The 22,315-nt window shown below is 41.4% G+C and overlaps 1 protein-coding gene across 1 annotated transcript; it reads left to right on the forward strand.

Moving 5' to 3' along the window:
• Positions 1-8,580: 8,580 nt before the first annotated feature.
• Positions 8,581-13,032, forward strand: LOC123723819 (putative beta-lactamase-like 1). Its single transcript, XM_045691731.1, has 3 exons — positions 8,581-8,993; positions 9,686-9,791; positions 11,617-13,032. The coding sequence occupies exons 1-3, from the start codon at positions 8,735-8,737 to the stop codon at positions 12,593-12,595; spliced, it is 1,344 nt and encodes a 447-aa protein (XP_045547687.1). The 5' UTR covers positions 8,581-8,734; the 3' UTR covers positions 12,596-13,032.
• Positions 13,033-22,315: the final 9,283 nt, after the last annotated feature.

Consider the following 22,315-nt stretch of genomic DNA (forward strand, 5'->3'; position numbering starts at 1 on the left):
CCTCTGGCAGTACCAGATCCCAAAGTTACTGCCAAGTAAGGCTCACTCCCTGCATTCAACCTTGTTCAAGAAAACATAGAACCAAACTAAAAACAATGGCAGGACATGAAGAAATTCAACATATTATACAGTGAACAGCGTTGATTCACTCTAAACACTTCAGCCTGTCAATCTCTTGTGGCTTTGTTACACTGTATCTGAGGTAAATGGGTTAAGATTAATCAGAGATTATAATTATACCAGTAGCTCCTGCTTCCCCTGCATTAACGTTGATTCATACAATAGGAGATTTTGCACACAAAGAAACCTGTAGAAATCAAGAAGGAAGTCCATTGTTTCAGGGAAAAAAGTTCCAACACACATGGCAGTTCTTGCTTCAGAATTGATTTATTTGCCTGGGACCCATATGAGGCTAACCACTAGGCAAAAACTGGTTGAATCAACTTTGTTTCCACGTAATTTCAACCCCAAAAACCAATGTGATGACGTTGAGTCAACGTGAAAAACCCATTATACTTGCAAAAGTCATCATTGTGAGGGCATTTAGTATTTTTTTCACCAAACTTTGAACCTAAATTCAATGACATGGTGAAATGTTTTGCTGATTTCACAATGAATTCACAATAGTTGACAACTCAACCAAATGTAAATCAAAACTAGACGTTGAACTAACGTCTGTGTCCAGTGTCGGAGGTGTGATCTTAAATCCAATTTGCTGTTTTCTGTGGGTGGTGAATAGATTAGAATGTTAAAGACAGACTGTGCTCATCGGGAACCAACCTACTGGAGTGCTGAAGGTGTGATCAGTCAGAGATGCTACTGTACTGCATTTTCCTCCTGTAACAATAGGGGTCCCATTAAGATGACACATCTGTACTTTATCCTTTATTTCTTCTTTGCTAAAAGTTTCTGTTGCAACCATTTGAGAAAGTAATATTTTGGGGACATATAAAATGTAATCAATGGTTCAAATTTAGCGGTCAGCTTTACTCCTAGGCTTTAGTTGCATTCTTTAACTGAAGGGCTGTTTCTTACACATGTATTATTTCAGTAGCACACCATGCCTTTATGATCTGGTACTGGATCAGAACATACTCTAGGCCTAGGGGGCCTGTTTACCATAGTAACTCTATGAACTATAAAGACTAGATCAAATCCTGTGTAGTTAGTTAAATGAAAGTCTTCTTTAACTGCTCATTCAAAATTCATAGTGTGTTCAGAATTAATCACCTTCGTGACACTTAATTTCCCCTTCTTCTGTCTCTCTGCCAGATGAGAGCATGGGAGGCAATGCCAAATCAGAACGGATGTGCCCACGCTTCCCTGAGCCTCTCCCCCTCGAGCACCCTATCCCTACTCTGAAAGAGGCACTGGAAAAGGTAAGAGCTCCCTTGGGCCATTCACAGACTATCCACATTATGCTCTTGTCCAACTAAGAACAGGGAACATGTGTTAGTGATGCTTGACAACAATTGCCTAGACATGAGGGGCTGTATTACCATGCAGAGCAATATAATTGATAAAGAAAGTGTCCTTTTGCATGAAGCCTCTGGCAACAGATGTGGACGTGACCATTTCCTGGATCGATATTATTCAGACAGTGAAGGGCATTTGACAAACAGTCCTATCAGTCCTATCAGTCCCAGCACATCTCCATACAGATGTAGGATCTTAATTTGATCACCCAGTTGCAGGAGAACTTTCCTGCAATGCAGGACATTTTAAACTTGTAGTGTATTTGATGTTTAAAAAGGGTTTTAATTTCCACTTAGAAATTTCAGACTTGATTTTCCCCCCCAAAAATGTTTCAATCCCTACAAAAATGTCCATGAATTATAATCCACATAATAATTCACATTTCCTACTGCTGCAGGATTGTTTTCCTTCTGTAGCAAACTGTCTCAAATTGAGAATCTGTATAGCAGTCTGCTGTACAGCAGCAGTCTGTTATGGATGAGATTACATTTCCGTTGGACATTAACAATGTCCTCAGAATGATAAAAACACATTAGAACTCCTTATATCTTTTATACAGAACAGAAGATTGACCATGTCAAAACAGAGTATGTTCAGCATCTGCCAAACCTTGACATTGAAATCACTTCCATCACAACAAATCAGTAGGCAGTATTTTTGTCCAGAGTGCCTTCAAATCTTTTATACCCAACTTTTAACTTTTTAACTTCTTGTTTACTGAAACTACTGTAGAACTATGAATATTATTCGATATACAGTAAATACTGATATTATGTTCTCACTCAGGTGGACACACTGCTGCGCCAAATCATCAATCCTACTAGTCTTCCCTCTTTGTCGGCCATTGTGATTTTCAACAACACCGTTCTGTGGACTGGTAACTTTGGCAAGAGGAACAGAAGTGACCCACTCTCAGCTCCTCCCAATGAGTACACCATATACAGGCGAGCAGCATAGATCTCAGGGCTTTTTGGGCCCTAAAGGGGGATGACAAAGCCAGGTCTGTTTATGACCCAAATCACCACATGTTTAAGACTCCTACAAAGTTGAAGCTTGTGGTGTTGGCATGATGGTCATTAATGATAAGCACCCGTAGCCCTTTCTTATACATTTCTTAATTCAGGGGCATGCGTGTAGTTCTGTTGTCCATATGTATGACGTACTACAGTACGTGCTCAGAGTATGTGAATGTCCTATCCGTCGAAGCTGCCTTACTGCTCTTAAAAAAGGCATAAATGTAACATGTCAATCAGCCTCTGACACAGTTAGCCACTACACCACTATGGAGCCTTTTAGCACCATGGGCCCTGTAGTTGTGGGTATTCTCGCTTCAGAGTACAGCTGTCATTACTGACCAACAGAAGTCCACATTCGCTGATGCTCAACTTCCAGTTATGTGTATTTTGCTAACTCGAACCATATGTGGTAGACAAATAATGCAGTCTTTTCAGTCGTTTGTGTGGTATTGTACAGGCATGTGCAGGGATTTTTATGTAACTGCACCAATCATTCTATTCTCTTGCCGATAGAGATACTGTCATAGCGTTTATTGTTGAAACACCTACAATCCGAGTGGAAGTGACATTCAGGGGAAGTAACATTAAGAGGAAGAGGGAAAATAACATTGGGAGGAGGAGGGAAAATAACATTGGGAGGAGGAGGGAAAATAACATTGGGAGGAGGAGGGAAAATAACATTGGGAGGAGGAGGGAAAATAACATTGGGAGGAGGAGGGAAAATAACATTGGGAGGAGGAGGGAAAATAACATTGGGAGGAGGAGGGAAAATAACATTGGGAGGAGGAGGGAAAATACCATTGGGAGGAGGAGGGAAAATAACATTGGGAGGAGGAGGGAAAATAACATTGGGAGGAGGAGGGAAAATAACATTGGGAGGAGGAGGGAAAATACCATTGGGAGGAAGAGGGAAAATAACATTGGGAGGAAGAGGGAAAATAACATTGGGAGGAGGAGGGAAAATAACATTGGGAGGAGGAGGGAAAATAACATTGGGAGGAGGAGGGAAAATAACATTGGGAGGAGGAGGGAAAATACCATTGGGAGGAAGAGGGAAAATAACATTGGGAGGAAGAGGGAAAATAACATTGGGAGGAGGAGGGAAAATAACATTGGGAGGAGGAGGGAAAATACCATTGGGAGGAAGAGGGAAAATAACATTGGGAGGAAGAGGGAAAATAACATTGCTGTGTATCAAAGAAAAGGTACAATATCTCACCCTGGTTACACTCATACAATACCGTTCAAAAGTTTGGGGTCACTTAGAAATCCCCTTGTTTTTTAAATATTTTTTTTATTTTTATATCCATTAAAATATCAAATTGATCAGAAATACAGTGTAGACATTGATAATGTTGTAAATGACTATTGTAGCTGGAAACGGCAGATTATTTATGGATTATCTACATTGTGTTAGATAATCCAAGTTGATCATTTTAAAAGGCTAATTGATTATTAGAAAACCCTTTTGCAATTATGTTAGCACAGCTGAAAATGGTTGTTCTGATTAAAGAAGCAATACAACTGGCCTTCTTTAGACTAGTTGAGTATCTGGAGCATCAGCATTTGTGGGTTCGATTACAGGCTCAAAATCTATTCTTGTTCTGAGAAATGAAGGTAATCCATGCGAGAAATTGCCAAGAAACTGAAGATCTCGTACAACGCTGTGTACTATTCCCTTCACAGAACAGCACAAACTGGCTCTAACCAGAATAGAAAGAGGAGTGGGAGGCCTCGGTGCACAACTGAGCAAGAGGACAAGTACATTAGAGAGTCTAGTTGCTCGCCCTTTCTAGGGAGTTTTTCCTAGCCACCGTGCTTCTACACCTGCACTGCTTGCTGTTTGGGGTTTTAGGCTGGGTTTCTGTACAGCACTTTGAGATATCAGCTGATGTAAGAAGGGCTATATAAATACATTTGATTTGATTTCGTTTGAGAAACAGATGCCTCACAAATCCTCAACAGCTTCATTAAATAGTACCCGCAAAACACCAGTCTCAAGGTCAACAGTAAAGATGCAACTCTGGGATGCTGGCCTTCTAGCCAGAGTTCCTCTGTCAAGTGTCTGTGTTCTTTTGCCCATCTTAATATTTTCTTTTTATTGGCCAGTCTGAGATATGGCTTTTTCTTTGCAACTCTGCCTAGAAGGCCAGCATCCCGGAGTCGCCTCTTCACTGTTGATGTTGAGACTGGTGTTTTGTGGGTACTATTTAATGAAGCTGCTAGTTGAGGACTTGTGAGGTGTCTGTTTCTCAAACTAGACACTCAAATGTACTTGTCCTCTTGCTCAGTTGTAAAACTTGGCAGTAAGACAATACCCCCAAGCACACATCAAATTCCACAAAGGAATGGTTACATTTTGCAATGGCCACAGATGAAGGATATCAAAGATTTTCAAAGTTTCTGTATGGAGGAATGGTCTAAAATCCCTCCCAAAGTGTTCTCCAGTCTCATAAAACATTTTAGAAAAAGGCCCAGTGCCGTTATTCTCACAAGGGAAGGGTGCCGGAGTATTGAAACCAGGGGTACCAATAATGTTGACCCCTATCTTGTTGAGAAAAACTAGTTCTCTGAGCAACTAAACTAGTTCTCTGAGCAATTGTATTTGTATAAAATAATATAATTTCCTCCATTTATATACATATTTTATTTAACAGTATTATATTACTTAATTTATACAGTCTTTTTTGCTAATCTTATCAAGGCTGCCAATAATTTTGGTCATGACTGTATCATGAGGCGGCAGAGTCTGAGAATGATAGTGGATGATTTTGCCACTCTTATTTGCCATCTCTTCAATCTAAGCTTACAAAAAAGTGTGTGTCCTCAGGCCTTGAGGGAAGCAAAAGTCATTCTGATACCCAAGAATAGTAAAGCACCCTTACTGGCTCAAATATCCGACCAATCAACCTGTTACCAACCCTTAGTAAACTTTTGGGAAAAAATGTGTTTGACCAGATGCAATGCTATTTTACAGTAAATAAATTAACAGACTTTCAGGGAAGGGCATTCAACCTGCACGGCACTTGCACAAATGACTGATGATTGGCTGAGAGAAATTGATAATAAAAAGATTGTGGGAGCTGCATTGTTAGACTTCATTGCAGCTTTTGACATTATCGATCATGGATAAACGTATGTTATGGCTTTACACCCCCTTCTATATTGTGGATTGAGAGTTACCTGCCTAACATAACACAGAGGGTGTTCTTCAATGGTAGCCTCTCCAACATAATCTAGGTAGAATCAGGCATTCCCCAGGACAGCTGTCTTATGTTTTTCAATCTTTAATAATGACCTGTGTCACGTTGGTATGAAGGGTCGGGAGGCAGGTGCAGGAATGCGTAATCGTTTTTTTTATTATACACCAAATTACAAACATAAGTAAATTGCCTTTGAATTCGTCCCAGTGTAAAGGCACAGGGACGAAGACCGAACAAACACTATACAAAACACAGGGTTGAAACCCAAACAAAAGAGCGAGGAGTACCTCGAATAAATAACACAAGCGCACAATGATTAACACACGGGACGAGACCCGTAATCATCTGCGCAATACACAATGGCACGAAAGCCCAAAACACACAGCACAGGTACTCACACGCACCAACAGACATAGTAACAATAATCGACAGGACAATGGTAAACCAAGGACACACTTATACAATTACTGATCACTGGGAATAGGGCCAGGTGTGCGTGATGAAAGTTCTGGAGGGATCATGACAACCTGCCACTGGCTCTGAGTAAAGTCTGTGTGTCTATGTATGCGGATTACTCAACACTATACACGTCAGATACCACAGCAAGTGAAATCACTACAACACTTAACAAAGAGCTGCAGTCAGTTTCAGAATGAGTGCCAAGAAATAAGTTAGTCCTAAATATTTCAGAAACTAAAAGAATTGTACAGTATTTGGGACAAATCATTCACTAAACCCTAAACCTCAACTAAATCGTGTAATTAATAATGTGGAAATTGAGCAAGTTGAGGAGACTAAACTGCTTGGGGTAACCCTGGATTGTAAACTGTTATGGTCAAAACATATTGATACACCAGTAACTAAGATGGGGAGAGGTCTGTCCATAATAAAGTGTTGCTCTGCCTTCTTAACAACGCTATCAACAAGCCAGGTCCTACAGGCCATAGTTTTGTCGCACCTGGACTATTACCCAGTCATGTGGTCAGGTGCCACGAAGAGGGGCTTGGGAAAATTACAACTGTCCCAGAACATGGCAGCACGGCTGGACCTTAAATGTACACGTAGAGCTAACATTAATAATATGCATTTCAGTCTATCATGGTTCAAAGTAAAGGAGAGATTGACTTCATCACTACTTGTTTTTGTAAGAAATATTGACATGTTGAACGCACCAAGTTGTCTGTTTAAACTACTAGCACACAGCTCGGACACCCATGCATACCCCACAAGACATGCCACAAGAGGTCTCTTCACAGTCCCCAAGTCCAGAACAGACTATGGGAGGCATACAGTACTACATAGAGCCATGGCTACATGGAACTCTATTCCACATCAAGTAACTCACACAAGCAGTAAAATCAGACAAAAAGACACCTTATGGAACAGTGAGGACTGTGGTCACACACACAGGTACAAACGCACAAATATACATAACATACACACTACACACAAGTACAACTGGAGTATGTGTTGTAGTGGCTGGAGGGCACACACTTAATGTATTGTGACATCTGTTGTAAAATGTATTTTGATGTTAAAATGTTTATTATAATATATATTACTGCCTTAATTTTTGCTGGACCCCAGGAAGAGTAGCTGTTGCCTTGGGAGCAGCTAATGCTGATCCATAATAAATACAAATACAAAGATATGACAAATGTTTGACATAATAATTCATATTTCTTATTGCTTGCATCCTCTATTCACAAATCAAAGCTGAGAAGTCTGCTTCCTGATGGAGTCCTGTGATTTAGGGGGTATACACTATCTTTATAAATCTATGGAGGGTTGGAGGTGTTGCTATGGAATACTAATAAGAGTGAAGGCCCCACTTACGGCCCTGCTACATTACAGCCATCGGGCATCTGGCGTTGCCGTCACACATCAGCTGTTCATTTGAAATCATTGAAAGCTGTTACTGTATACTGCGTATGTTGCGCTCTCGTTGCGTCACTTCCAAAGCAGCGTTAAAGCCCAAGTATCGCAGAGGTTATATTTTTTACGGCTGAGGAGTGCATTCATTCTATCTTGTGAATTGAAATATAGAGAAATAAAATTCATTTTGGTTGCATGTGGCCTCCACTAGACACCACTGGCTATTTTACTAAGATTTATGAAGTCAAGAAGCTACTAGCTAGCAGAAAGTCTAGCTAGCTACATTGACTTTATTCACAATGTAAACAAAAGCAACATGTAAATAGAGGATCACCCACTAGCAACATTTTAAGAGTGCTTGCGAAAAACTGGACCAAAGCTATTGTACTCACACACAATTGATGAATATGGTACAGTACAGTAGGTAAAAACAGAATAAAGATGCTCTTCCCCTTTTCTCCTCCGCTCTCAAAACAATGCTCTCTGGCATTGCTTTGCTACTGGCAAAGCAACGCAACGCTTATAGTGGACTTGAAGTGTTATGTGAACACTGCTGTAATTTTTCTGATTTGTGGTATGTTGCCATTTCAGCAATGAGTTTGAGCCTGAAATTGTCTTGAAAATGTGCCGCCGGGATTCAATCAGAACAGTGTTGTTGACAAGCCCATTGCACAATCTACAATTCAAAGGCAATTTACTGATGTTTGTGGAGATCATATTCACGGTAAACTGTGTGTATATCGGTTCAAGGGTAAATTACTTGTAAAAGTCGAGTGCAGTGCTATTGCCAGCCATGCACATTTTGATTGAATACTGATCAATGTCTTTAACTATGTATGAGTCATTCGTCATTATGTTTTCATCTGTCTTGAGTGTTGTCAGCACGGGCCTTAAATAGATATATAGCATGTCAATGTCTGGGGTGTGAGGCAGAAATGTCTGGGCTATGAGGCAGAGAAAACGTTGTGAGGTCAAAAGCCTCAGTGTAGAAAGGTTTGGAGAGTGCATGTGAAAATGAAAGGATGTTAGGGTAAGTACATCCTCTGAAAGGAAGAATAGTACTCTAATCATTAGTGTGTGCTTGTCTTACTGTTTGTTGAAATGATTTAAAAAAAAGTTTTGGCCAGAAATCAGGGTGATACAGTAGTAGTCAATTCCTGTTTGATGCCCTACAGGATTGCCAGCCTTTCCAAGATCTTCCCAACGCTGATGCTGTACAGGCTGTGGGACGATGGGAAGATAACCTCTCTGGATGACCCTCTGGAGAAATATGTGGATAACTTCACCATTAAAAACCCTCTGGGCAAGTCACGGGACTCTGAGCTCAAGTACGTGACAGACGGCCTGATCTTCCTGGATAGTGGAGAGGTTCAGATCCGCTCCTCCTCTGTCACTCTGCGCAGGATGGCTAGCCAGCTCTCAGGTAAGATACAAACCTCATACCCCTCCCCTCCCTCCTGGGATTGGAACTAATGTCATGCCAACCCATTAAAAGACTATCAGCTGGAACCAGTTATGTGCCTAATGTACTCAGCTACAATGTTTAAAAGTATCATGTTATTATGAGCAAAATAGACATTTTAATGTGATGTTCATGGTCCTATTTATTGATTAAATTCAAATGCCACAATACCGCAAACTCTGTCACCTCTAAGCAGGTTGCTGAATTGCCTTCTGAGGTGGTAAACACCTCTGATGTAACAGAAATGGTTTAGATTATCACTGCATCTGCTTATCATCAGAAATAGATCATGTGAAGGGCTAAGGGACAATGAGTCACACTCATTGATGGGCGACACTGAATTGAAAAAAAACCTACAATACCTTGCTTTCAAACAGGTTTGATTTGATTATGTCAATATGAGGTTCACACTTTGATCATTGAGGCATGAAAGTTGAACTCAATAATTCATAGAGGACAGTATTAAATGTTTTAGACCAGACATTGACACTGATTTCTGAGCTGTACATTTAATTAAACGATCAAAGACACTCCAAACAGATGACATGTTAGAATAACAGTTGAGGACCCTGTTTCGGTTCAAATGAATTGCAATTGGCTTGAGCTTCATTTGTCATAGTAGCTAAATTAATGCATTTTATTTTCACATGCAGGTCTACCCAGAAGACTAAGAGCCACTAACCTGCTGTGGAAGGGGAAAACACAGGCTGCAGTGAATCTGCTGCAAGATGATGTCCTTGTTGCAGACCCTGGCACCAAGTAAGGCCTTAGTCATTCCCATCATTCCCAGCATTTTAATCATTCAAATGTTGTGTGTGTCCTTGTGCCATTTAAAACTCACTCGATATTTGCCTTTTGTAATATAATGGAACCTACAGTTGAAGTCGGAAGTTTACATACACCTTAGCCAAATACATTTAAACTCAGTTTTTCACAAATCCTGACATTTAATCCTAGTAAAAATTACCTGTCAGAATGTGAAATGTCAGAATAATAGTAGAGAGAATGATTTATTTCAGCTTTTATTTATTTCATCACATTTCCAGTGGGTCACAAGTTTACATAAACTCAATTAGTATTTGGTAGCATTGCCTTTAAATTGTTTTAAATTGGGTCAAACGCTTCAGGTAGCCTTCCACAAGCTTCCCACAATAAGTTAAGTGAATTTTGGCCCATTCCTCATGACAGAGCTGGTGTAACTGAGTCAGGTTTGTAGGCCTCCTTGCTTGCACATGCTTTTTCAGTTCTAACCACAAATTTTCTATAGGATTATAAGACCTTGACTTTGTTGTCGGTCCAACTCAGCCATCTCAGCCATTTTGCCACAACTTAGGAAGTATGCATGGGGTCATTGTCAATTTGGAAGACCCATTTGCAACCAAGCTTTAACTTCCTGACTGATGTCTTGAGATGTTGCTTCAATATATCCACATAATGGATCCTCATGATTCCATCTATTTTGTGAAGTGCACCAGTCTCTCCTATAGCAAAGCACCCCCATAACATGATGCTGCCACCCCCGTGCTTCACAGTTGGGATGGTGTTTTCTTTGGCTTGCAAGCCTCCCCCTTTTTCCTCCAAACATAACGATAGTCATTATGGCCAAACAGTTCTATTTTTGTTTCATCAGACCAAAGGACATTTCTCCAAAAAGTACGATCTTTGTCCCCATGTGCAGTTGCAAACCATAGTCTGGCTTTTTTATGGCGGTTTTGGAGCAGTGGCTTCTTCCTTGCTGAGTGGCCTTTCAGGTTATGTCGATATAGGACTCGTTTTACTGTGGATATAGACACTTTTGTATCCGTTTCCTCCAGCATCCTCACAAGGTCCTTTGCTGTTCTTCTGGGATTGATTTGCACTTTTCGCACCAAAGTACGTTCATCTCTAAGAGACAGAACGCGTCTCCTTCCTGAGCGGTATGGCGGCTGTGTGGTCCCATGGTGTTTATACTTGCGTACTATTGTTTGTACAGATGAACGTGGTACCTTCAGGTGTTTGAAATTGCTCCCAATGATGAACCAGACTTGTGGAGGTCTACAATTTGTTTTCTGAGGTCTTGGCTGATTTATTTTCATTTTCCAATGATGCCAAGCAAAGAGGCACTGAGTTTGAAGGTAGGCCTTCAAAAACATCCACAGGTACACCTCCAATTGACTCAAATTATGTCAATTAGCTTATCAGAAGCTTCTAAAGCCATAACATAATTTTATGGAATCTTCCAAGCTGTTTAAAGGCACAGTCAACTTAGTTAACTGCTGACCCACTGGAATTGTGATACAGTGAATTAGAAGTGAAATAATCTGTCTGTAAATAATTGTTGGAAAAATTGTCCTAACCGACTTGCCAAAACTATAGTTTGTTAAAAAGAAATTTGTGGAGTGGTTGAAAAATGAGTTTTAATGACTCCAACCTAAGTGTATGTAAACTTCCGACTTCAACTGTATTTGCTTCACTCATTTGGATGTAAATAGATGGCTCAGGTGTTTAATTACGTCACCCCTGTGGGCTGCATTGATGCTTAAGTCAATGCAGGGTCAATGCAGCAACACAGTGACTTCCCACTCTGCTGCTCTGTGTTTTGCAGATGCCACTACAGTAACCTAGCCTTCTCCTTACTGGCCCACGTTATGGCTGAGAAGGTGGTGGGCCTGGACTACCAGCGCTGGATCAATGATAACATCCTGGACCGGCTGGGGATGGAGGACACAGGCTTCGACATCACCCCAGGGATCCAAAGCCAGATGGCTGTGGGCGTCTACTCCAGTGGCCAGCCAGCACCGCTGTATGACCTGGGCTGGTACCGCCCCTCAGGCCAGATGTTCTCCACTGCCGCTGACCTTGCCAAGCTGGCCATGATGCTGCTGGGGGCCTACCACCGCAAGCTCCTGGAGCCCGACACCCTGAAGATCATGCTGACCCCGCTGTACCGCTGTGATAAGGACTACTTTGCCAACCGCACCGGCACGCCTTGGGAGGTGAATGAGCAGCTGGGCTACGAGGTGCTGCGTAAAGACGGAGACCTGGATGGCTACTCAGCCACCTTCTCACTGGTGCCCAGGCTCAAGCTGGGCCTGGTGGTGCTGATGGCTGGCACCAGACCTCAAAACCAGGAGGTGGTGGCCAAGGTTTACAGTCACATCATACCCGCAATGGAGAGGGTGTTCCGGGAGGCCAAAAAGATCCTCATCCCTCCCCCTAATCCAGACCCTTACATAGGCTTCTTCACTTACGGAAACATCACCTTCTATGAGATCAAAGCTGGGGTTGACGGTGTTCTGATCATGCAGCAGTTTGGTCCCCAGATTGAGGACCTGATCCCAGAGAGATATCGGACAATCAAGCTGAACTACCTGGTAGACAGGGTGTTCAGGGTGGTGTTTGAGAAGGAGTACCCCTGTGTTTTGCGGGTCAGCACCGCCTCAGTCTCCCTTGAGGCCCAAGATGGGCAGCTCTTTAACTTTTATGTGTTTGACAAGCGTGGTCTGTCCCCTGGCTTCGATGCACCAGGACTGAATACATACAATGTGATCCGGATAGCCCGTAGGCCGACTTTCTCAAACTAACTGAACTCATACAACGGAAAGGCACATGTACATGCTGGATGAAGGTCCTTTTTGGGTCTGTAGCCAATATTTAATAGGGATACTCTGAAATGAAAGAAAACATTGCTGTCAGACAGTGAGTAGACTGTATCATGATGAATTGCAAAAGAAGGCACACAGACAGAATGTTTTATTCCATTTACCCATTGACGTCAACGTTTTTGATTTCTGTGTCAAATAATGGCATTGTAAATATTCATCCTTTTTATACAGTTGATAACCTGACCTTAAACATACACTACATGACCAAAAGTATGTGGACACCTGCTTGTCGAAGATCTCATTCCAAAATCATGGGCTATAATATGGAGTTGGTTCCCTCTTTGCTACTATAACAGCCTCCACTCTTCTGAGAAGGCTTTCCAATAGATGTTGGAACATTGCTGCAGGGACTTGCTTTCATTCAGCCACAAGAGCATTAGTGAGGTTGAGCACTGATGTTTGGCAATTAGGCCTGGCTCACATTGGGCATTCCAATTCATCCCAAAGGCGTTCGATAGGTTTGAGGTCAGGGCTCTGTGCAGGCCAGTCAAGTTCTTCCACACCGATCTCGAAATACCATTTCTGTACGGACCTTGCTTTGTGCACGGCGGCATTGGCATGCTGAAACAGGAAAGGACCTTCCTCAAAGTTATACAGTACCAGTCAGAAGTTTGGAGACACGTACTCACTCAAGGGTTTTTCTTTATTTTTACCATTTTCTACATTGTAGAATAATAGTGAAGACATCAAAACTATGATATAACACATATGGAATCATGTAGTAACCAAAAGAGTGTTAAACAAATCAAAATATATTTTAGATTTTAGATTCTTCAAAGTAGCCACCTTTTGCCTTGATGACAGCCTTGCACACTCTTGGCATTCTCTCAACCAGCTTCATGAGATAGTCACCTGGAATGCTTTCCCAACAGTCTTGAAGGAGTTCTCACATATGCTGAGCAGTTGTTGGCTGCTTTTCCTTTACTCTACGGTCCAACTCATCCCAAACCATCTCAATTAGGTTGAGGTTGGGTGATTGTGGAAGCCAGGTCATCTGATGCAGCGCTCATCACTCTCCTTCTTGATCAAATAGCCCTTACACAGCCTGGAGGTGTGTTTTGGATCATTGTCCTGTTGAAAAACAAATGATAGTCCCACTAAGCGTAAAGCAGATGGGATGGCGTATCGCTGCAGAATGCTGTGGTAGCCATGCTGGTTAAGTGTGCCTTGAATTCTAAATAAGTCATAGACAGTGTCACCAACAAAGCACCATCACACCTCCTCCTTCATGCTTCACGGTGGGAACCACACATGCAGAGATCATCCGTTCACCTTCTTTGCGTCTCGCAAAGACACGGCGGTTGGAACCAAAAATCTCAAATTTTGACTCATCAGACCAAAGGACAGATTTCCACCGGTCTAATGTCCATTGCTCATGTTTCTTGGTCCAAGCAAGTCACTTCTTCTTATTGGTGTCCTTTAGTAGTGTTGTCTTTGCAGCAATTCGACCATGAAGGCCTGATTTACGCAGTCTACTCTGAACAGTTGATGTTGAGATGTGTCTGTTACTTGAACTCTGTGAAGCATTTATTTGGGCTGCAATCTGAGGTGCAGTTAATTGCCAATTTCTGATTCTGGTAACTCTAATGAACTTATCCTCTGCAGCAGAGGTAACTCTAGGTCATCTTTTCCTGTGGCAGTCCTCATGAGAGCGAGTTTCAGCATAGCGCTTGATGGTTTTTGTGACTGCATTTGAAGAAACTTTCAGTTCTTGACATTTTCCACATTGACTGACCTTCATGTTTTAAAGTAATGATGGACTGTCGTTTCTCTTTGCTTATTTGAGCTGTTCTTGCCATAATATGGACTTGGTCTTTTTCTTCCGTACACCACCCCTACCTTGTCACAACACAACTGATTGGCTCAAATGCACTAAGAAGGAAAGAAATTCCACAAATTAACTTTTAAAAAGGCACACCTGTTAATTGAAATGCATTCCAGTTGAGAGAATGTCAAGAGTGTGCAAAGATGTCATCAAGGCGAAGAGTGGCTACTTTAAAGAATCTCAAATATAAAATATATTTTGATTTGTTTAACACTTGTTTGGTTACTACATGATTCCATGTGTGTTATTTCATAGTTTTGATGTCTTCACTATTATTCTACAATGTAGAAAATAGTAAAAAATAAAGAAAAATCCTTGAGTGAGTAGGTGTGTCCAAACTTTTGACTAGTACTGTATAGTGTATGATACTGTACAGATGTAGTATTTTAATTTGAGCCAGTTTGCTACAGCAGGAAAATAATTTCATGTAATTATTATGTGGATTATAATTAATGGAGTTTTTGGGGAGAGGTTGATACATTTTTCATTAGGGCAAATCAAGTCTGACATTTTAAAGTGTAAGTTACAAACTTCTACTTTTTAAACCATAACAAGTTTCTTATCAACAAAAGAGGGATCAAATTAAGATCCTACATAATTTACTGTTTTTTTTACCTTTATTTAACTGGACAAGTCAGTTATGAACAAATTCTGATTTTCAATGATGGCCTAGGAACAGTGGGTTAACTGCTATGTTCAGGGGCAGAACAACAGATTTTTGCCTTGTCAGCTCGGGGATCCGATCCTGCAACCTTTCGGTTACTAGTCTGACGCTCTAACCAGTAGGCTACCCTGCCACCCTACACTGTATTGTGGCACAGTATTTCCTGTCTTTCCTGTACTATGCACATTGTTACCGTACTCTTATATTTGTCAGCTTGTTCTATCCTTACATTGCATTTGTAACAAAACAACAGTATGTAAATATAGTATGCTGGCACTTCAATTGTAACACTCATTTGCATGTGGATGTTCATGTTTTTTTGCCCTATGAATCTCAAAGATGTCAAATGCACGTTTCTACTGCAGCAAAGATGGATTTATTTTTGTTTGTTATCAAATTATCTCCTGATCATTTTTGACCTACGAAAAATCCATAAGATGTGTTCATACCAAACAAAAATAAACTCCAATTTTTAAATAGAGATCATGTTGGGTTTTGGCATGGATACCTTATACAGTGTCTGTAGCCATACTGTAGAGTATACTGTATGTGAGAACAGACCAAAAAGTATGGGCTTAAAAGGGGGCTTTGAGATATAGTGGTATAGTTCCAGGAATGACTGTGTACTTCATCATACCAATTCTGACTCATTTAAATCCTCCATATGAATAGATTCATGACAAATATCAGTAGCTCATAAACTGACTCCAAATTAATAACCTAATGTGGCCCTCTGGTTTGGCAGCTAGATTTTCTAATGTAATACTACATAGGAGAGAAAACAGATCTTTATCAAATGGGTCTAGCCAAACACTATTGAAATTGAAACCCGAAATGAAGATGAAAGGTAATTCTCCAGGCCTCAGGTGCAGTGTGGTGGCAAGGATTGCATTTGGAATAAGAGTTGGTTCCTACACTCTTAGATCAAAAGGGTTCTGCGGCTGTCCCCATAACAGAACCCTTTTTGGTTCCAGGTAGAACCCTTTTTGGTTCCGGGTAGAACTCTTTTGGGTTCCGTGTAGAACACTGTAAGGGGTTCTACATGGAACCCAAAAGGGTTCTGCCTGGAATCAAAAGGGGTTCTTCAAAGGGTTCTCCTATGAGGACAGCCAAAGAACCCTTTTTTGTTATAGATAGCACCTTTTTTTCTAAGAGTGTCGAGTTCAATATCCAGTTGGAGAACACAATGTTAGCACACACAAGGGATGGAGCTATTCAATATGTTGTCGTATACACAAGAAAGAAAATGGCATTCATTACCCTCCAGTGAATGTTATGTGGCAGGCAAAGCTAATTTGTTTTGTACAGAATAACAATTCATCCATAGAGGCTACCAGGAGGCTTCTAGGAATCTTTAATCAAACGTTCTAAGATCCGTAATTATCTCTTATGATGGATTCTCTGCATTATTGACACTCTACAAGAACACAGTCTTGGCCCAGATGTGGGGCAGCAGGGAAATCAGGATCAACTTGCTGTGAAATCAGGATCAACTTTGGTAGAAGCCTCATCATGGTTCCCATTATACTACTGCCACTTACACATTGATGATCGAACAGACTACCTGTTGTTGTTGTTGTTGTTAGGGTCTCCAAGAGTCTCATATGATACATTCTCATTGTAATACATATTCTGTTGCTGACATTTTAAACAATTCATGAAATACTCATCAAGCAATTCATTCATGTTTGCTGTTTTCACAGAAAGGCAATAATTATGAATTGATTTACAGTATATTTACATAAAATGTCTAGGTCAAAGGACAGCAGTGCTACATGCGTACATTCAATGTCTTTGACAAGGAGAAATGGGGAAGTTTTGACATACACTCAATAAATTACGGTTTGGAATAGGTGGTTATGAAACACAAGGACGATAAATACTGTAACTGCAGTTCACATAGTCCATATATCACACAGGTCAATATGAGAAGACCAATCATATGGGATAATCAATCATTAGAGAGTGAATTATCAAGTGCAACCAAGTCTCTCATTTGCATACCCCTAAATCAGTTGTTTTCGGATACATTTGTCTGCTATGAGGATGTATGTTGCTTTAATAACAGATCACAATTGAGTCCACAGATCACCTCATTAAATAATGATCATCCAGCTGTGCACAATGCATCATCTGCTCATTAGTCAAATCCACTGCCTGACAGAGGGCATCATATGTACTACCACATTAAATATTAAATATGATTAAAAAGCAGTAGCAGTGAAGTCAGAGTCTACCACACAAGAATGTTCACATGTCAGTGTTGTGATCTCTGTGCTCCCAGTCCCAATTGGAGATAACAGGGGAGTGAGGGAGTTGTGGTCCCTGGGACTGGCCTGGGATTTAGGAACTGGGCCAGAGGGAACCAGCAAGATTTTGGCGAAGGGTGGGCAGTCTTTTCTAGAGGAGGTGCCTCTCGTATGTGTGCAGATAAGATCCCAGAAGCATTCCCGAAAGCGTGTGGAGAGCATGTTGTAGATAACGGGGTTGACTGCAGAGCTGAGGTAGAAGAGGATGCCGGAAAGGAGGTGCACACACTGGTACACAGTTTGGTTGAGATCTGTCCAGACAGACCACTGCATGATGCAGCTCCACAAGAGTCGGTCGATATGGAAAGGCGCCCAGCAGATGGAAAATACCAGCACGACCACAGCTACATAACAGACAGACACAAGAGGAGTAGGACAGTAAAGAGGAGAGGGAGACCGAGAGGGAGGATGAATTAAGTGATGCGGAGAGAGGGAGGAAGGAGGAGAACAACAGGGTATCCTGTTCCTGCAAGACCTGGTCCTCATGAAACTGAGACATTCTACTCATATAACTACTGACAGAAACTGGCCCACATTCACCATTTCACCATGAGATCATGTAGAGGGAGTTAAGGGCCTCTTGACAGCCAATTTGCTTGAAAGCAGAACGAGGAAAAAAGGAATTGCCTCCTCAATTCTCCAAGGAATATAAATCAATTATCTTTAGATAACTACTGGAGAGAAAATTAAAGTATTGGATGAACACTGCTACTCAAAACAAAGCTCTGCCATAGCTAAGAGATCAACATTCAGTGCAGAGACACTCCCCAAAATAGCAATGTCCTGTGTAAGAAGTGTCAAATGGGTACATAGAATCATGCCTGGGCTTTCAGAACGTTTTGTTTTTCGACCATGCCATGGCATTGTCGCAGATTAGATAATCTGGCCTAGTCTCAAATAAACAAACACTGCCAAGACGTACAGGTAACTTCCAAAATAAAGGAAACACCAACATAAAGTGTCTTAAATGGGCGTTGGGCCACCGCGAGCCAGAAGATCTGTGTCTGGAACTCTATTGGAGGGAGGTAACACCATTCTTCGACAAGAAATTCCATCATTTGGTATTTTGTTGTTGGATGTGGAAAATGCTGTCTCAGGTGCCGCTCCAGACTCTTCCATAAGTGTTTAAATGGTGTAAGATTTGGTGACTGATATGGCCATGGCATATGGTTAACATCATTATCATGCTCATCAAATAATGGCTAACATAATGACCTGCCCAGCATATTTATACTTGACCCTAAGCATGATGGGATGTTAACTGCTTAATTAACTCAGGACCCACACATGTGGAAGCACCTGCTTTCAATATACTTTGTATACCTCATTTACTCAAGTGTTTCCATTAGTTTGGTAGTTACCTGTACATCGACCTGGAAAATGTAGGAATATAATTACTGGTATTAGAACCTATCAGATGCTCTTTATTATCAACATGAGAGCATTTTCTAAATTACAATATTATTATCAATAAAACAGACTGCGTAATATAAAATGTACAAGGGATGAACTTATCATTCAAAACCTTTATGGATATTTACTAGCAGAAAAACTACAGTTTAAATGTCAAAATTGTGTTGACCATGGAAGACAGGCTTGTGACTGTGACAACAGAAATGGGCATGGAAATGAAAATGGGATGCAGAACTTACCAAGCATCTTGGTGGCTTGTCTCCTACGTCCTCGCTCTACGTGGATTCTCCAGTTGGTGTTGGTGCTGCAGTTCTTCCTCATCGTTCCCTGGGAAAGATGTCGCTCCCTGCCCAGCTGGATGCCCATCACCAGGTACAGACCGCTCATCACCGTCATGGGCACAACGTAGAAGCACGCAGTGGTGATCAGGATCACCAGGTTATAGATCCACGGGGCCCCTATCAAACTGCATATGGCTGACTCTGCCACCTTCTCCGGGAGATTCAAGTAGTAGATGCCATGCAGGGAGGTGTTGGGGATGGCACAGACCAGGGACACCACCCATACGGCACTGATGATATGCTTGGCATGCTTGTTGGTGGAGACATAGCGTATTTTTAGTGGATGGACCACGGCGATGTACCTCTCCGCACTCAGCACTGTCACATTTAGGATGGAAGCGAAGCAGACGGTTTCAAGGAGGAAGATCTTGAAGTAGCAGACTCCCTCGCCGAAAGGGAAGGGGTAGTTCTGCCACATGTCGTAGATCTCCAGGGGCATCCCAAAGAGGAGCACCAGGAGGTCCGACACAGCCAGGTTGAACAGGAACAGGTTGGTGGTGGTACGCATCTTCTTGTGTTTGGATATTACTGCGCATGTGAGCAGGTTGCCAGACACGCCAAGAAAGAAGATGAGCAGGTAAACCAGGGTGATAGGGAGGAAGACGGGAGAACGCTTCGGCCCTAGAAATTCCAGTAGGAGGTCCTCGATGGATTTGGTCCCAGAGTCATTTCCTGTGACGTTTAGCAACGTGATGTTACAGAACGTGCCGTGCTGTTCTGAGATGTTGGAAAGAGAGTCCAGGCAGTACTTCTCCATTTCACAGCAGGGGCTGTGTAGGGGTAAGTGGGAGTAGAGAGGAACAGGTTCACTGGAGATGTCTGCACATCATTGCTCTGAGAGACATTCCATACAGAGAGAAATACAACACCGAAAGAGTACCACAGCAATAACACATCATTTTATATTACAGCATCCTGATTCTACATAAGATGATGTAAAAGCTCTCATATGGTGACTGACACAGCTCAGTAAAGTCTCACAAGAGATATATGTTTTGCACGATTAAGTCTTGACTAAAGGGCTGATCAGATTCCACTAGTTGTAACTGGGAATTATGAATTTACAGTACATCACAAATGCACACTTTGCCTCTTACAGTGATAGTATGGTGGTAGTTTCACCAATGTGTATAACATGAATACTGTAATATATCTTGTGTATCCACAGTTGTCATGTTTGTGCAACTATTTACCACATATTATGATTCCCATTTTTCAGTCATCTGTTCTGTGCAAAGACAATTATTTGAATAATGTTAGCTAATTCAAATAAAAAATTATTCCTTCAATAACCAAGTCTTCAGCAGCACTTAGCACTGTGTGATAAACACATTCAAAATGCTTGGCATAATCAAGTCTAATGTAAAAATGAAATAATTTTGTATTGCAGCAAAATGATGTGCTGTTGCTGCAGTAATAGATGTCTCTATCACTTCATACATTTCAGAGCTGAGACATGAATATGTTTCATTAGGCCTGTTAGTTTCTCTGCAGTGGGTGTCTCATCTTACTCTATAGGAGCAGAAGGCAGGGATACAGAGCTAGAGGGTGTGAAAATGAGCTTTGGAGTTTACCTGTGTTCCAATATGTTAATTATGTTATTGGCACCAAAGATTATCTATGCCCACTGATGAAACTGAACAGACTGTGGAATAAACTGGAAAGGCATTTTCATATGACTGCTACCCAGCACTCTCCTAAACAACAGTTCAGCCTATTTTATAGACTGCAATTAGCAGCAGGATCCTGATTTAAGCTCATCAAATCAATTCATAAAGAATACATCCAAACCCAACATACTGTACCCCACATAGGCTGCCTGCCTGTTCAAGAAATTAAACTTCAACTCCAAACTAACAGAAAATCTGAACTGAGCATAAAAGCAACACATGGGATAAAACAACATTCAGTCAATTTCATGAAATTTAAATGTTTAGAACTAAAGCACGTGGACATACAAAAATATACGTGTGGCTGAAGAACTCAATGTATCCTTTATCGCTTAATTCTTGCACTTAATTAGAATTAACGCTTCTTAATTGTATGCTCAGCAAAAGCAACCAACTTTGTTTTAGACTACCATTGTATAATGTCATTTGAGACATTTGTGTAGCTCAGTAGAATTTGAACACACCTTCGATTCCTGTTCACAGCTGCTTGAGATTGCGCTTGCTCATCATTTTAACACGTCGAAGGACAAAAGAAAATGTGCTCCTTCTTCAAAAAGTCTGGACATGCTTTTAAAGAATAGCAGAAGGTGGTGAAAGGAGATGAGAGGAGTTATCCGCTGCAAGAAACTGCGCATCTGAGGACTGCTCCTTAGGTACCTGAAGCAGAGGGCTGACGCATGTAGCGCATGCTCTAGAGAGTGTGTTTATTCATTTACTTATGGAACCATTTTATGTGCCTCCTACCGGGCAGGTCAATTGAAAACATTGTAATTTATGAATATGCTAATGACGCCTGCTAACAACATTTGCACCAGTGGTGTGTATTCATGGATACCAAGGGAAGCCAGGCCCCCCAAAATGTCATAGATTTCCTTCAATTCACAAGAAGCTGAATGTATCTCACCGAGAAAGCATCTTAGTGAATGAAACAGCGGCGCTCTGTCTCAGTATATGTAGCGTATCTATCTGATGCTGTCTGGTCAAAAAGAGTGTGACATTGTTGCCGCCCGTAGTATTGAATGCAAGGGAAGCCAGTGAGCATTTGGCCTCCCTTGATAAAAAATACATAAAATAATACCCAATCAGCCTTGAGCTAAACTGAGTGAGCTCAGCTGTGAATGACCCTGGCGCACCAAAAAAAAGTGTTAAGGGAAGCCAGTTTGGATTTGGATTCGGACCAATCACATCACATCAGAAGCCAAACGTTATTGACGTATATATATATTTTTATTGTTGCATCTCGTTGTGTCGTTGTCCTCCGGTGGCTAGCTAGCTAGCTAGCTAGCTAAAATCAGCCACAATCACGCTGTCTGTATCTCTATGGGGAGAGTTTTTTAGGGTGTACAAAGCCACCATGTACACTGCATGTGGTATCTGCATATACATTCATGACCCTGATTTTTGGCACCCTTGATAA

Source organism: Salmo salar, chromosome ssa12, assembly GCF_905237065.1.
Source record: "Salmo salar chromosome ssa12, Ssal_v3.1, whole genome shotgun sequence".
Classification (NCBI taxonomy): domain Eukaryota; kingdom Metazoa; phylum Chordata; class Actinopteri; order Salmoniformes; family Salmonidae; genus Salmo; species Salmo salar.

What these genes read in the sequence shown, in the direction of transcription:
- LOC123723819 (XM_045691731.1), top strand. Translation starts at nt 8,735, where the DNA reads ATGCCCTACAGGATTGCCAGCCTTTCCAAGATCTTCCCAACGCTGATG. An exon ending in GATGGCTAGCCAGCTCTCAG is followed by an intron (nt 8,994 to 9,685) that starts GTAAGATACAAA and finishes TTTCACATGCAG; the next exon opens with GTCTACCCAGAAGACTAAGA. An exon ending in GTTGCAGACCCTGGCACCAA is followed by an intron (nt 9,792 to 11,616) that starts GTAAGGCCTTAG and finishes TGTGTTTTGCAG; the next exon opens with ATGCCACTACAGTAACCTAG.